The 16,696-nt window shown below is 45.0% G+C and overlaps 1 protein-coding gene across 8 annotated transcripts in view; it reads left to right on the forward strand.

Moving 5' to 3' along the window:
• Nucleotides 1-16,696, forward strand: part of Dixdc1 (DIX domain containing 1) — a 73,234-nt gene that overhangs the window by 40,718 nt on the left and 15,820 nt on the right. For all 8 annotated transcript variants that reach the window (XM_005378089.1, XM_013511056.1, XM_013511058.1 and 5 more), the window contains 9 exons: nt 2,981-3,093; nt 4,597-4,745; nt 7,836-7,925; nt 11,092-11,145; nt 12,980-13,030; nt 15,135-15,239; nt 15,645-15,698; nt 16,146-16,238; nt 16,319-16,390. In XM_005378089.1, the coding sequence (XP_005378146.1) occupies nt 2,981-3,093; nt 4,597-4,745; nt 7,836-7,925; nt 11,092-11,145; nt 12,980-13,030; nt 15,135-15,239; nt 15,645-15,698; nt 16,146-16,238; nt 16,319-16,390 (781 nt within the window). The remainder of the gene's footprint in view (nt 1-2,980; nt 3,094-4,596; nt 4,746-7,835; nt 7,926-11,091; nt 11,146-12,979; nt 13,031-15,134; nt 15,240-15,644; nt 15,699-16,145; nt 16,239-16,318; nt 16,391-16,696) is intronic.

The raw sequence follows: 16,696 nt of genomic DNA on the forward strand, positions 1-16,696 counted from the left end.
CCAGGCCCGGCTGCCGCAGAGTCTGAGCCGCGGGACAGCGCGCCCCGCGCCCGGGAGCGCCCCCGGCTCGGGGCCCGAGACGCCAGCCTCCGCGCTTCCGACTTGCTCCGGCGATCGGGGCGAGCCTCCCTGCTGGTGGGCTCGTCCGGGGAGTCGCGCTTCGGGTCCCCGCGGGGAGACATGCCCGAAATTGGCAGCCATGTGACTCTCAGCCTCCCACCTCGCCAGGGGAAGCAGGCTTGCTGAAGCCGAGCCACGAGGGGACCATGGGAGGGACGCAAGTCAAATGGTGAGCGGAAGCCACTTTGGCTCGGAGGTGGGGGCCTGGGTGGGACCGCGCCGGGCCTGGAGGGAGGATGCTGAGACAGACGGCATGCGTGGGGCGCTCTGCTGGGTTGGACAGGATGTCGGTCAGGGATTATCACTATAAAACACGGTGGGTTTAGGGATGGAGCCCGCAAGAGGAGAAGGGGTGGCTTTCTGCTCGGTGTCTGTGCTAGGGGGAGGGCACTTCAGGAGGGGACAGGACTCTTCCTCGTCGCGCACTACTCATTTAAAAATGATGATTGGGGTCTGTAATTTGGAAGTATCTTTGCTGGGAGATAGCTTGTCTGATAAGACGGGAGAGGCCCTAGACCTGTGGCCATTAAGAAATGTATCTGTCCGACCGGGTTTGTAATCAGTCATCAGTCGTTCTTTGCCCTCAGAGAGGATTCTGATGGCTTGAGTGGGATTATTTGTTTTTAAAACAGGGCTTTTACAGGAGTCAGGGGAGGGGCCCGAGTCCGGGAATCAATTAGCACTCACATACTTTTCTCTGCCCCGAGGCAGAGGACTGACCGCACCTTCCTTTCCCTGGAGATACTTGGGGAAGCAGCACGGTGCCTTAGGATTTTTCTCCCTCGGGTCCTTAGTCTTTGGACTGGGCCATCTAGTTTCCAGGGCTTACCTCTGTGGCCTCACCCTGGCAGCCTCAATTCAAGAAAGAGAAATGTTGTTTTCCTTTGGCTGCCCTGCCACTCCCCCAGCGGGCTGGTTATCCAGACATCCGCCTCCTTCTGCCCTTATATGGGAGACAGCTCGCTTGGGAGGGAGGAGGTGGAGCTGAGCATGCGTCGGTGCTTTTAGGAAAGTAGTTTTCCAGCATCCTGGGCTCACGCGACACCCTCCCCACCTTTGTCTCGCTCGTAGCTTCTGTGGTCCAGCCAAATGCAGGCATGGGCACATGTTATCCAGAGCACCTTGTCAGCTGAGGAGCTGATGTCTCTTATTGTTCGAAGAGGAGCCAATAGTTACAGGCTTCTTTCTGCACCTAGATTCCCATTTCCGCAAGAGGTAAACGCTGAGGCCTGAGAGATCATAAATCTATTCTCCTTATAAATGAAAAAGTACCCTTAGACAGTAGCTTTTCCAGCAGCTGATTCATGTTGGCCTGGAAGCCAGATTGCCTAAGTGGTTAAAGATGGATAAGAGTGTTCTAGAAACCGCTCATCATTTCTGAATACCACTTCTTATCACCTCTTGTCTCTTTGAGCTGTTTAAATTACGGATCTATAAATACGGTTTAGCAACTTTCCTTAGCTTGAAGTAGCATAATACCTTAATTTTCCCCCATACTTCTAAGAAGGAAGAGAACAGAGTATTGATGGAGGTCATTCCCACCCAAGCTCTTCGACTGTGGATGTCAAGGAGGATGAGACATTCGTTCTCAGGCTGCTTCACAGGTTTTGAAATCTCTGGCTCTTTCCACTGGGTTTGGCTCTTGCTCTTCGCTGGTCTCTGAGAAGATGAAATGTTAACTCCTGATTGGTGTTGTGAGGATTAGCCTGGGAGACTTCAGGGGCACATTAAGTGGGTCAGTGAATCCTAGACACTCACTGTTGTCCGGGTGATGGATTTGGAAAGAATGTCTAAGAGGGGGGCTAGGTCTGCGGACCCCACAGCCCCTGAGATTCTCTCATTGCTGATGTTCTCAAGATCAGCAAAGAGAAATGGCTCTTCAGACTCCTTTGTCCTTATCAGAAAAGCAGCAGGCCCACGTTCCCACCTTGTTCTACTGATTTGCTGTTGTTCCAGAGATTCAAAGTCATTCTTCCCTGAAAATCTGAACAGTTCCTCCCAAGACTAGTGAATACATCAGAACTTACGAGTTGTTGAGAGGTTTCTGATGACAACTAGAAAATACAGATGAATTTCTGATGGGAGTAAATCCAGTAAACCTTTACTATCCCTAGCAGGTCTGTCCTCTTTTTGATCTATTACCCTTATCGTGTTCTGGCTCAACTGTTGATTACTGTCCCTCCTCCCTGTCTGACACTATACACTAGTGGTTTCTATCCCTGAACTACCCTCACCCTGTCCCTTCCTTTGGAGCAGCCTCGTGCTGATCTGTGGTCACTCTGGTGGTACTGCTTATCTTTAGAGATCAGGGTGTCGGAAATAAGATTTCTTTCCAGATCCAAAAGCTTCAGAGACACATAGTGGTACCACTATCTGAACATGGGCCTGGCGAAGGTGGTGGTAGAGGTAGTGGGAGGTAAGAAAAAAACAAAAAAAATTTTTTTTGTCTTTTTGAGACAGGGTCTCACTATGCAGTTCAGGGTGGCCTTGAGCTCACTTTGTAGCCCAGGCTGGTCTTGAACTCACAATGATCCTCCTGCCTCAGCCTCCCAAGTGCTGGGATTACAGGCGTGCGCCACCATGCCCGGCTAACAAAACTTCTTTAAATGCTGGACTACCTATTCTTCGGATATTTCTCTTCTCAATTATGCTTAAAGACAGCTTTGCTGTGGAAGTCTTCGTAGGACTGTTATTCATTCATACATTGATTTAATTCACTCAAGTTCATCATTCAACAGATATGTGTTCTTCCTGTGGATTAGGTATTGTGGCACTTGGAGTAAGGTGAGCAAGAACATCTCTAAGATAAATTATGAAAGTAAAATAATGTTTGTTTCTCTCCCTTTTTCTTTGATCACAGCCTGACTTCACCCAGTCCAATCCACAGTGCAAAGAGTGAATCCATTATAACCCAGGTGGAGGAGAAGGCAGATTTTGTGATTATTCCCTCAGAAGGAATAGAGAACAGAACAGGTACTGTCTGTCTCCCTGCCTTCGCTGGCTCAGGCAATGACTCTCAGCAGAAGAATGTAGAGGTCCTGACGACTTGTCTCTAATCTCCCCGGCCTTGTTCCTCGCCATGGCCTGTGCTCTAATGCCTTGGAGCCAATTAATGTGGTTATCCTCTTACAGAGTGTCCTTCCTGGTGTCCTAGCTGTCAAAAATCATACAGACAATCCTTTCCCCGGCTGGCTGCCTGTGAATTAGAAAATGACTTTGGGATAATTAGAAGCCTTCCTCCTATAAACAGTTTTTATTAATCCTGACTTATACAAATAACTTGGGTACTTGCCCAACTTAAATTGGGGCCAGGAACATTACTATGAACTGAGATGTGTGTGAGAACATATGGGAGAGAGCAGGTCCACAGTGGGCTTGGCCTGAGGGCTGCAGCACACAGTTCCCTTTGTTTAGACTTCTTAATCTGTCTCATATAAACAGAAGCATGGGAGAATCAGCACAAAAGTTAGATTGAATTTCGCTCACCCGTGAGTGCTGTAATGAAACTGAAGCCATCAGGAGAAAAACTAAATTCTTCTGAACTCGGTTCCCCTTCAGCCTCGGCATTAAAACCAACATCAGTCGTGCTATTGAGTCACAAACTCCACGTGCCTGAGGGAGGGAGGAAAGGAATATTTATTGAGTGCCTGCTCAGAGCCAGGTACCTCTAGGCTCTGCACATAATGTTTTTGTTTGTTTGTTTTGTGGTGCTAAGATTAAACCCAGGGCCTTGTGCGGGCTGAGCAAATACTGTGCCACCGAGCTACACCCAGCCCATAAGTTACTTCTTTTAGTTTTCGACACAGCCTGGAGGAATTATCATATTCCTCTTATGAAGAAATTTGAAAAGAGTCGATATCCTTTGTGTTCCATAATGCATTTCAAACGACAGTATGGAGAGTTAGGATAAAGGTAGGCAAAGAAACCAGAGCAAAGAAGTCTGAAAGGTAGGGAAATCAAACCAGAGAGGAATATTAAACAGTCTTGTAAGTATACTTTTTAACTTTTTGCTTCCTGTGTGAAAGGGATTCCGTTGTGACTCAAAGCAGTCCAAGGAGTATTGAATTAGGGTCTCCACCCTAAACCTCCAGAGTAACCAATAGGAATGTGTTTTTGTTGTATCCGACGTTTCTCTTCTTTGTACGTGGCAAAAATGGGCTCTGGGAATAGCAGTCTTGAGAACTGAGAGTAAAATGTGTGTCCCCCATACCAAGACTGATGGTGGGGCTACGGCTTCTTAAGGGGTTAGGAAGATAGATTTCCCTAACAGAGTGACCCATGCGTGCCTGAGCCTGGAGCCAGAGTTACCTTCCAGCTCGTTATACCCCACAGCTCCCCCTGGTGGAGAGTCCAGTGTGTCTGTGAGGACAGGTTCAGAAAGCAGGTGACCTGAACCTCTGAACTACTCTGTGAGCGCTTTCTGCCGGACATCGGCTTCCTTCAACATGAACTATACCCCCACCTTTCATTTTATAGAGGACACAGGCTCTCCATTATCCCGAGACTGGCGGCCGGGGAGCCCTGGAACCTACCTGGAGACCTCATGGGAAGAACAGCTGTTGGAACAACAAGAACATTTAGAAAAAGAAATGGAGGAAGCAAAGAAAATGATATCGGGACTACAGGTAGCTCTCTCCCTTGTAGTTTATCCTTATGTACCAACTGATCATTTTCATCACTGTTATCAATTGAAAAAAACCTGCTTTTATTTTTGTATGAGACCAGAGTTGAATGGGGAATTCGGGTAATACACAAAGAGCAACAATTCTTCACATGTGTGCTTTAAGTGGACTTTGTGGGCTGTTTGTAGCACAGCTGTCGGGATTTCTGCTAGCTTAGGAGCCATTACCACCGCCTGTCCAACCCATGCTCTGACTTTGCTTCTCAGGTAGGTTTCTCTCCTTTCTCTTGTTGCAGACCTGGCAACTGCAGCTTTCAGTGAAGAATAGCACTGAATAGTCGGGAATTTTCTTCCAGGAATCCTCCAGCAGGAAAGGTGGAAGAGCCAGTAGTGCCGCCGGGTTTCCATTTGAGTCTAGCTAATGATTTAGCTCACACTTAACGTATTTGCACGTGGTTGCCGGGGCATAATGGTCAGGTGAAAGAGGTTTTTCCTGAGCAGCAGATCCCCTCTGGTCTGCCTGTACCTGCATTGTCAGCTCAGCGAATTGCCTCAGAGACTAGCTAACCCCTTGACACAGTTCCCATCCTAAATGACCCCCTCAATCCAGTGTCTTTGTGTGACCGGCTCTGTTTGGGACATCCTTGTAGTGCGCTGATGACCCTGAAATTGCCTAGGAATATTCCTTTCTGTTTGTGCTGGGAACTGCACGGCTTTGGAATTGTGAAATATTTATGGACACGTAAACAAAGCCCACATTATGTGTGTGGTTCTGGCAGCGGTAGGCGATGGAGGGCGTGCTCCCAGCCAGCCAGCAACAGGGTGGGGACACAAAGGGTTCCTAAAGAAGAAAGGCGATTGGTGCAGTGGGAAGATAATTTGCATAATGTATGCTGTAGGAGCTGCGCAGGGTTGAGGAATGTTTACTGTCTAAACATTCCCAAAGAAAGTTGTGGTCCCCCCCACTTGCTCTATATTTTAAAAATAAATAAATGGCTTGTGAAGCCTTTGAGATCTCTTTTCTTCCTCTTCATTGAAGAATACCTTAATGGATTCTTTTTTACCTGTGTTTTAATAGGAAAATTCCATAGAAAACCTTGGGATTGCACCCAACCAGGTTTTTTTTTTTTTTTTTTTGCAGGGAAATTTGCATTGTATGAACTTTTATTATGCATCAGCTTAGCTCTAGTTTGGTTTATATTTCTTGGTCTGGGAGATATTTGATGGCAGATGAAACAGAAAAGAAAATTGACAGGCAGAAAGTTAGCATCTCTCTGTTCCCGACAAAGAGGAGCTTTGATTCACAGCCACATGATCACAATGAGAATTCAGTTCTATTGTGGAATACAAAAGGACTCAGCATCCACTGGGCTTCTTAACTCTTTCAGTCATGAACAAGTTGCTTGCGGGGCCCAAGGCAGGATTCCTGACTCATCATTATGCCTCGGTTAGGGTTTGTTCAACAGTTTGCCATTTGAGTCGCGTCTGTAAACTTGCTCTCCCTTAGCTTCCTGCAGCTCGGTAGCATCACGTACTTGTCTGTACCTCTATCCATGACTCTATGGGATAATGAGATTCATTTAATTTGCTAAAATTATTATTAGTGCTCAGTAGATGAACTATTGGCTGCATTTTTCTTTTTAAGGGGTTGGGGATTGAACCCAGGGCTTTTGCACTGAGCTACATCTCTAGCCCCTTTTAAAATTTTTATTTTGAAGGAGCCGGGCATGGTGGCACATGCCTGTAATCCCAGCACCAGGGAAGCTGAGGCAGGAAGATCACTGTGAGTTTGAGGCTGGCCTAGGCTACAGAGGGAGTTCCAGGCTACCCTGGACGATGTAGTGAGACCCTGTCTCAAAAAAACAAACAAAAATTTTAATTTTGAGACAGGATCTCACCAAGTTGCTCATGCTGGACTTGAACTTGTGATCCTCCTGCTTCAGCCTCCCAGATTGCTGGAATTTCAGGCATGCGCCATGCCTGGCTTTAAAATATTCTTTATTAATATTTATAAAGTGTTTGTGTTTTATTTATTGAAATGGGATTTAACCTCCGCAATTCTTATCTCGAATTGAATGGGACACACATTTTTCAGTCTTTCGCTGACCTGATAGGTCTCATGCTACCTACCTGCAAGGACAGATCCAAGTTTTGGGGATCCCAAAGTATACAGTTTAGGGGGTTCTTTCTTTAAGAATAAGATTACAAAGCCCAAGCAGTATGAGACAGATGGTCTTGGGAGAGGAAGTGTAGACAGTGGGTTCAAGCTGGAGTTTCCTTAGCTTCAAGGTAAATCTGCCTTGCTCCTTCAAGACCCACTAATACTCTGACGAAAACAGAGTCTGGAGTTGAAATGAATGAGAATGTCTTTGAAAGATGATGTTTTTATTGTTCTACCCAAATTACCACAGAGAGTAAAACTGCAAAATCATTAAATAAAGAGCCAGGCATGATAGTGCATGCCTGTAATCCCAGCACTCGGGAGGCTGAGGCAGGAGGATTACTGTGAGTTTGAGGCCAGCCTTGGCTACAAAGTGAGTGCAAGGCCAGCCTGAACTGCACAGCAAAACCCTGTCTCAAAAAGACCCCCCAAAAAAAAAAAAAATTATTATATAAAAAGCAAAAACCATCCCAAGTCAGTGCTCTCAGTATATTTCAAATAATTCATTATAATTTTTCTGAGACTCAGGGTATAAGTCAGTGATACAGTGACTACCTACAATATGCAAGGCCCTGAGTTCCATGCCGACTACCATAAAACAAGAACAAAAGCAAACAAAGAAACTATCACATATAATACACTTTTCTAAGTCAGTATTTTTGTTTGTTTGAGACAGATTCTTGCTATGTAGTTTAAGCTGTTCTTGAACTTACTATGTAGCTCAAGCTGGCCTCGAACTTGTAGCAGTCCTCCTGCCTCAGCCTCCAGAGTGCTGGGATTACAGGCATGCACCATCATGCCCAACTAAGCTAGGATAATTCTGCACTGCTTTCCAGGTTGTGATTTTAATTTGCATTGAATTTACCAAGCCCAACTCTGCAGCAAGTCATCTCACAGGGAGTGAAGTTTCTCTCTGCCTTTGTGGTTATTCAGGCCTTACTGCTCAATGGATCCTTACCTGAAGATGAACAGGACAGGCCTCTGGCCCTCTGCGAACCCGGAGTCAATCCCGAGGAGCAGCTGGTAAGCTCCACCTTCTGTGATGAGACACTAAATCTGCTTTAGGTATTTCACTTAGTTTTAGCATTTGACTCTACTGACCGTGACTTCTTGAAATGCACTTTCTTGACCCCAGATCTTTGTTGCTTTTGTCTTTTTAAAATTGTTATTATTAGAACGTCTGCCATACGGCATGCTGATGTTCATTTTGCGGAATTGGTATATGCGTGTATCATAGCTTGGTCATTTTCAAACCCTTCCTCTCCCCTCCATCCCTCCTTCCCAGGTCCCTCCCTACTTCTGAGAGTCTACCTACTAGTTTCCTATTGTCTCTCCTTTATTTTATTTACTTTTTACTTTAAGTTTTTGTGTTTATTAGTACATATTTGCAGTACATAGTGGTTACATTCATTGTACGGCGTTGGTATGTGTACCTTACCTAACTCTTTCTTCATTTCCTTCCCCCCTCCCTCCTTGCAACTCTCGGTCCCCTTCGCTTTTGCAAAAGATGTCTCTCCCTGTTTCCTATGAGCTGTCTTTTGTTTTGCTTTTCTTTTTTTTGTTTGTTTGTTTCTCTGGTACCGGGAACCGAACTCACGACCTTGCGCTTGCCAGGCAGGCGCTTTGCCGCTGAGCTAAATCCCCAGCCCCTGTTTTGCTTCTCAATTTATTTACCCTTTGGGTTTCTCGTATAAGAGAAATCACGTGATATTTAAGCTTATGAGTCTGATTTATTTCACTTAACATCGGGGTCTCATGTGCATCCATTTTCTTACAGATGCCATTTATTTATATTTTAGGTTTCTTATAAAAGACAACGTGATATTTAACTTTCTGAGTCTGGCTCATTTTGCTTAGTATGATGATGGTCTCAAGTTCCATGTACAATGGTCCCTTGGTTCATGAACTTAATTTGTTTCACGATTTTGGAAAAGATGGCCATGTTTAAAGATGGCTGTGGTCGTGTTTGTCACCCAATGTAGAGTTTGCAAACAAATACAAAATTTTACCAAACCAATTTGATTGCAAACAAAAGCGTCTATGAACCAAGGTGCCACTGTATTTTTCTTTTTCTTTTTTTAAATGAAGAAACGATTTTTTTTTTTCAGTACTGGGAATCGAACTCACAACCTTGCGCTTGCCAGGCAGGCGCTGTACCACTGAGCTAAATCCCCAGCCACTGTATTTTTCATACAAATGACTTTCTTTCTCTTTCTTTCTTTCCCTCTCTCCCTCTCTCCCTCTCTCCGTCTGTCCCTCTCTCTCTCTCTCTCTCTCTCTCTCACTCATACACACACCTTTTAAGACAAGATCCTGCTATGTACTTTAGGCTGGCCTGAACTCATTGTGTAGCCCAGGCTGGCCTTGAGCTTGAGGAGATCTTGGGAATTACAGGTTTGCGCCACCACCTCCAGAAATTGCATTCTTCCATGGCTGAATAATATTCTATTGTGTATATTATACCACATTTTCTTTAGTCATTCTGACGTTGACAGGCAACGAGGCTGCTTCCAAAGCTTAGCTATTGTGAACTGTGCTGTGATAAATGTGGGCATGCGTGTATCACCCTAGTATGATGTCTTTAATTCTTTCAGAAATATACCCAAGAGAGGTATATCTGGGTCAAATGGTATTTCTACTTTTAGTTGTTTCATAGAATCTCCCTACTGATTCTTTTTTGGTTATTTTGGGGTTTGTTTGTTTGTTTGTTTTTTGTGACAGTGTCTCACTGTATAGTTCGTGTTGGTCTTGACCTCACTATGTGGCCCAGGTTGACCTAGAACTGATGGTGATCTTCCTGCCTCAGCCTCCTAAGTGCTGGGATTACATGTGGCCCCACCGTGCCTGGCTTTCACTGGTATCTATAGTGGCCGTACTAGTTTACATTCCTACCAACAGGGTAGGAGGGATTTTCCCTCTTCCTCCTCCTCACCAGCACTAGGTTTTTGCATTCTTGATGACAGCCATTCTGAGATATGATGACATCTCAAAGTTGTTTTGATTTGCATTTCCCTAGTGACTAAAGATGTTGAACATTTTTTCCAAGTACTCGTTGGCCATTTGTGGTTCTTCTTTTAAGAAGCGCCTATTCATTTCAGTTGCCTGTATTTTAATCAGGCATTGTTTAGACTCTTTCTCTTTGGTCAGCAAGTGTTTCTTGTGTGCTCACTCTGGCAGGTACTGTTTCACAACAGTGACAAAACAGACCTAAGACCCCACCCTCATGCAGTTTATGTCCAGGTCCCCTTTCCTGCCAGCGTCGTAAGTGACGATCTTCCTCCACATTCCATCCTGGGCCCTCACCCGCCTCATCTCTCACCTGGGCAGTGCTCCCTGTGTCCATGTCGTTACCGTTGGCCCCTGCTTCTCAGATATACATATATATTTCCAGCTCAGATCTCTCTGTGGCATTCTAGATTTGTATATGCAACATGCTGATGATCTCCATTTGTATGTCCCGTGAGGATCTCAACTCCCATGAGTCCTAACTTTGGCTCTTTTTTTTTTTTTTTAACCACTACCCAACCACCAGAAATTCATTCACCCTAAGGCCCCAGGCAGAAACCCAGGCATCATCCTTGAATCTTTCGTCTACTTTTCTCCATTCTCACAGCAGCCACTTTGATTCAGGGCTTTGTTTGGCCTTCTGTGAGCCTTCTAGCTGGTTTTCCTGATTCGTTTTCTATCCCTCTCTGATTTCTTTTTGTATAAAATGTCAAGAATACTAATTTACCTTAAAGGCAAACATCATTCTGTGATACCTCCGCAGAAGACTCTCCATGACATCCCCACTGCCTTCCCCACCCTTCATGATCTGCCCCATTTTCCTTTCCAGTCTTGACATCTCGTCTTCCTGTTAGCACACCACCAGCTTCCAGCATGCACATCTTTTTAAAAATTTTTTTCCGGTACCGGGAATCGAACTCACGACCTTGCGCTTTCCAGGCAAGCTCTGTGCCACTGAGCTAAATCGCCAGCCCCAGCATGCACATCTTTATTTTAAGCTTTGGCCACGTTGCTCTACTTGATGAACTTTGGGTGCCCGCCTCCATCCAAGGGCAGGGACTGTTTCCTTTTCTCTGTATCCACAATATAGAGTTGGAATCTAGTAGGTGCTCAATAAACAATTTGTTGACTAATGGAATTTCATAGCATAGGTGCCTAGCATCTCTTTTTGTTTTATATTCAGATCATAATCCAGAGTCGTCTGGATCAGAGTATGGAGGAAAATCAAGACCTCAAGGTATGTCACAACATGTACATTTCACTAACTGAAAAAAAAATATGGGAATGTTATGTACCCAAGTTCAGAACAATTCTTGGGGGAAGAAAAGGAATGCAGAATTGGAGCATTCGCTGAATCTGTCTCATGTCCTCAATGGAGAGAGAGAGATGCATACAAAATGTCAAAAAAGGAGCACCTACAAAAAAGGAGCACCTTTTTAATCTTGACAGTGAGTAACCAACATCTATTATTAGTCATACCTTTCTACATGTTTGAAATATTTAATTAAAAAAGAAAAACTAAAGCTGGACATGGTGGTGCACATCTGTAAATCCAGCACACTTCAGAGGCTGAGGCAGGAGGATTGCCAGGAGCTCAAGGCCAACCTAGACTACATAGTGCATTCAAAGTCAGCCTAAACTACAAAGTAAGACCCTATCTCAAAAAAAAAAAAGAAAGAGGGAGAGAGAAAGAGAGAGAGAGGAAAGAAAGAAAAAAGAAAAAGTGGATCTTAGAGTAGTCTTTTTTATGAGTAGCTCCCAGAATTCTCCTAGGTCAGGGTTTTAAATTTTTTGAGTCATTGATGTATGATTAAAGCATTAACCCTTTCTGCAGTAATATGCACACATAGAGCCTGAGTTTTTAATAGAATTAACTTTGTTTCTTTGTGGTATTGGGAGTTAAACCTTGAGCCTTGCATATCCAGGCAAGCATTCTACCACCGAGCTATAACCTCAGTCCTAGTACAGTAACTTTTGAGCCCATCTCTGCAGTCCAGATTAAAAATCCTGCTTTCAAAGGTGGGAGTAATGACACACATCTGTAATCTTAGCTACTCTGGAGGATGAGGCAGGAGGATCAAAAGTTCAAAGCCTGCTTGTGCAACTTAGTGAGACCTTGCATCAAAATAAAGTAAAAAGTGAGTTTGAGGCCAGCCCTTGCTACATAGTGAGTTCAAGGCCATCGTGAGGCCCTCTCTCAAAAACAAACAAAAATAAATAAATAAAAAGAGCAGGATGTTGCACTTGCCCAGCATGAATCAGGTTCTAGGTTCATTACCCAGTACTGCACATAAAAAAGTCCATTTCCTTTTTTTTTTCTTTTTGAGACAGAGTCTTCCTATGCAGTTCAGGCTAGTGTTGAGCTCACTTTGTAGCCTAGGCTGGCCTCGAACTCACAGCAGTCCTCCTGCCTCAGCCTCCCCGGTGCTGGGATTACAGGTGTGCACCACCATGCCCGGCTCCATTTCCTTTACATTAATTACAAATTACTTGTGTGATGCATTATGAAAAGAGTGGAATCTGGGTGAGAATCTCCTTTTTAGTGACAATCATAGACAGAATTAATTTGTTGTAAAGGAAAATTACCCAGTGTTTCACAACTAGACCAAATGGGGTTTTGTTTGGTCCACAAAGAACAACAGTCCCTGGGAGAATCAAAGCCTTCCAACCCTTTGCTGAACACTAAAGCTGAGATAATGATGCTCTGACACTGGGGTAGGCACATGTAGATATACATTTCAGTGAGAAGGCGTTAGATGACCAAGGTTAGGTTTTCCTGTTGGGGAGGATCGCTGACTGTAGAGAGCCTATGTATGCAGCGTCCTCTTTGGCAAAGCTCTTCTCTCCCTGGACAGCTGGGCAGGGTGCCTCAGAGAAGAACAGAATGGGCCTGTGCTTGTTTCCCTGGGTCCTGCTTTCTGCTTACTGGGCCACATCTGCTTCCTGCCTATGTAGAGAGTTAGTCTTTCATGGAATAGTTAACTGGGTTTTGTCTTCGTGCTGACAGAATGAGGTAATGCTTCTGAAGCAACCAGATGCCACCATCTGACCTAACTATATTTGGTTTGCAGAAAGAACTGCTGAAATGTAAACAAGAAGCCAGAAATTTACAGGGGATAAAGGTAAAAAGGAAGATATTTCATTCTTTAAAGTCTTTGTAAGGTAAAGTAGTCTGTGGGTGAGTGGGGAGAGTTGGGTTCTAGGAAGATCACCGGGAGGTGCTAGGGGTCTTCTAGCAGGCTCTGTGCTGCTGATCAAGAAAGGGCTTGGAGCCGGGCGTGGTGGTGCACGCCTGTAATCCCAGCACTTGGGAGGCTGAGGCAGGAGGATCGTTGCGAGTTCGAGACCAGCTTGGGCTACAAAGTGAGCTCAAGGCCAGCCTGAACTGAATAGCGAGACCCTGTCTCAAAAAGGCAAAAAAAAAAAAAAAAAAAAAAAAAGGGCTTGGTGGGCAAGAAGAGAGACGTGGGGGGCAGATCTGCTTCGCTGAGGCTTATGTCTGGTCATTGTGACTCATGGTGCTTCTATGGTGGGATCACTTCCATTCTCTTTTGTTTAGATTGTAGTTTACTTAGTTTTGGAATAGTTAGTAATAATCCACTTCTTTACCCAATTATAAAAAGACTGTGAATACAGCTTGACACCTTACTTTTATCTCTTAGCAGTGTAGCTTGGAGATCATTCAGTTTCATAAAGGCCTTCCTAGGTCTTCATAGAGCTACAAAATATTCCATATATATGATAATGTATGTAATCCGTCTCCCATTGGTGGTGTTTTAAGTTCTTTCCCATCTTTTGCTAGTACCGTGATCTAGCTAAGCACCTTGATTGTATGTTGCTTCCCCCAGGTACGATTGTGTCTGCTCAATAAATACCTAGAAGTAGAAAAGCCATTGCACTTTTCTTCTTCCCTGCACGTCCATTCATGACAAGCCTAGAGTGTAACTCAGCAATACTTTTCCAGAGTCTATTCTATCATACGAAGGTTGGCCTTAAAAACTTTAGAACTGTTAGTCACAGAAGTACCTTTTGTCCAGCATGCTTCAGGTTCTGGGTTCATTACCCAGTACCGCACATAAAAAATTCCATTTCCTTTACAGTAATTACAAATTACTTGTATGATGCATTATGAAGACAGTGGCCTGAGGTTAGAGTCCACGCGTTTATCTCACCGTCTGGTTGTGGAGCTCATCTTTGTCCATAGTCGCTCTAACATCCCATGGGGTGCATTTTGGAAATTATCCTCTAAAATACTGATTCCAGGGACATCTTAGACTGCCGCTGTCACGTACTGTCCTGGAAGGCAGCATAATTAAGAATGGGCTCCCACATTCCCTGTAGCTTACACTATTTCTTTGCAGTCTGTGAAGATTGCAATCTATATAAACATGCTGGACCATAGCTCCAGCCCGTGAGTTCTATTTGAAGTCACTGTTAGAGGAATGTATGACAGCTTCAGTATGTATAGCCTGCCTACCTTGTCTTAGGCATAGTAGGAAACAAGAGGGTCCAAGCTGAGGAAAAGATAGCTTAAAGCTGGTAAGATCTTAGGAAGTTGAGACACGGTACCATCACTCCAAGAATACTTCTCAGCAAAGAGAATATAATCCCTTGCAGTCCTGGTCCAGACCAGGCATTGGAAGCCAATGGAAGCAGGGCTGCAGCATGACTCTGGCAGCCAGAGTGGGAGTGACTCCGGGGATTCCTTCTGAGCAGTCCAGGGAGCGGGGATAGAGCCATCTCTCTAGAAAGTGCTGACTGGGCACAGAGATAGAAGGAAAAAGAGCTGCACTACATGGAGTACTTATATGCCCAGATGCAGAGGAGCAGGCCAGTCTGGGAGGAACGAGTGTGTTGTCAAAGGTGAGTGTCACCAAAGTAGGAAGTGGCAGACTGGTAGTTGGAATCTAGGTCTGTCTGACCCCAGATCACTCATTCTCTGACTAGGCACAGTGCTATCAGGAGTGAGGTACAGGGGAGGGACAAATAGCAGCTAGAGGAAAAAATCAGGTTTTCTCTGCGTGGTAGGAAAATGGATAGGGTTTTCCTTTAGTTGCTATGGTCCCAGAGGGGGACAGAAAATCCCTGCTCAGCTCCTTGTGAGATTCTTTTACTCCTTTTGTTTCCCGGTTTGCCAGAACTAATACACAGTAAAGCGTTTAGTAACTTTTAATAATATCTGGCTGATTGATTGAGACTGCAATAATTATATGCTTCCTTTCCCAGGATGCCTTGCAGCAGAGACTGACTCAGCAGGACATGTCTGTTCTTCAGCTCAAACAAGAACTACTGAGAGCGACTATGGACAAAGATGAGCTCCACAACCAGAATGTGAGTTAAACGCGTGGACTGTAACCTCAGCGGGCCCCACAGCCAAACAGGACGATACCTTAGTTCTGTTGGATCTGCCATCCTTAGCTCTCTTGTCTTGCTTCTGGGATTCCTGCCCTCAGGGTCTACAATTATTCATATCCTCCATCAGATGCATTTCCATGTCTAGGTGAACGCCCATAACATGCTGGAAAGGAAGGTCCTTAGCTCCTTCAAGTTCGAGCACGCTGAGGCTAAATAGTTCTTTTACAGTCTGATGGGCTTACAAAGAGATGGAGAGCGGCTCTGTGTTTTTATCACAGCCGTGCCGTCCCTGCACAGTTAAAGTGGCAGCATTAGCTCCCGTTACCGTGAGGGTCGGTGTACAGCACCTCCGTGCCAGCGAAGCCTTTCTCACCCTTGCAGGTGGATCTGCAGAGGAAGCTGGATGACAGGAACCGGCTCCTGGGAGAGTATAAAGTAAGAATGAGTATTGTTTCGGAAATGACTTCCGTGAGACCTTTTATGAACAGCCCATTGTTACTGTGGCTTCTCTAATTTCATCCTTGTTTGCTGGAAAGAAATCTCTTTTTATGACTCTTGATCCACTACCCTTGAAGAATAGATGGCACAGCTGGGAAAAGCAGAACAGAACAAGGAGCCTGGGGATTTCAGTACTAGGGTTACCTAACTCGTACTGAAGACACATAGTCGTCCTCTACAAATAGTTCTTTCCGCTTTACCCTTCCAAGAACTCTTTGTACTGTATGAGACTGTTATGTGTGTCAGGTCTTCCTGCTATGGTTTGAGGAACAGCCTGTGCCTTTGAGGCTCGGCTTCACTTGAGTAGAAATCACATTTGCAAATGGCAAGCCGTTCGGTGTCCCTGCTTTTGCTACACATCTGAAAGCTCTGTCTCCCTTGCAGAAAGAGCTGGGGCAGAAGGATCGCCTTCTTCAGCAGCACCAGGCCAAGTTGGAAGAAGCACTCTGGAAGCTCTCAGATGCCAGTCACCAGCAGGTCGCCCCATGCTCAGCCGCTGACTTTCCGGCCCCTCTGACCTGAAGAAACGTTCTTCTCATTTAATTTCTGTGTTGCAGGTGGATCTAGAATGGGAGCTAGAACACAGAGACGTGCTTTTGGCTCACTGTATGAAAAGAGAGGCAGAGGAGGTAACCTGGAGTTTTGGTGCTCCCTTCCACATTAGGAGATGAAGAGGTAGATTCTGTTTTTTACACAGAGCTGAACCAAGGCCACAGGGTGGCTTGTGAAGAGGATGTAGGGTGAGAAGTACAGGTTCCAGGACAAGGAAATCTGATTTCAAATTCTAGCTTTACCTGGTCCACGTCGTATGACCTGAAGATGGGAATAATGCCAATGTAAACAAAAAAATTAATCGTTGTTCATTATGAAGCAATGCCAGGGGTTGCGAGAGCAGCCTTCTGACATCCCCCAGTGGCTGTGACTGAGGGGTACCT

This window comes from Chinchilla lanigera, unplaced genomic scaffold, assembly GCF_000276665.1.
Source record: "Chinchilla lanigera isolate Chin_1 unplaced genomic scaffold, ChiLan1.0 scaffold00011, whole genome shotgun sequence".
In the NCBI taxonomy this organism is placed as follows: domain Eukaryota; kingdom Metazoa; phylum Chordata; class Mammalia; order Rodentia; family Chinchillidae; genus Chinchilla; species Chinchilla lanigera.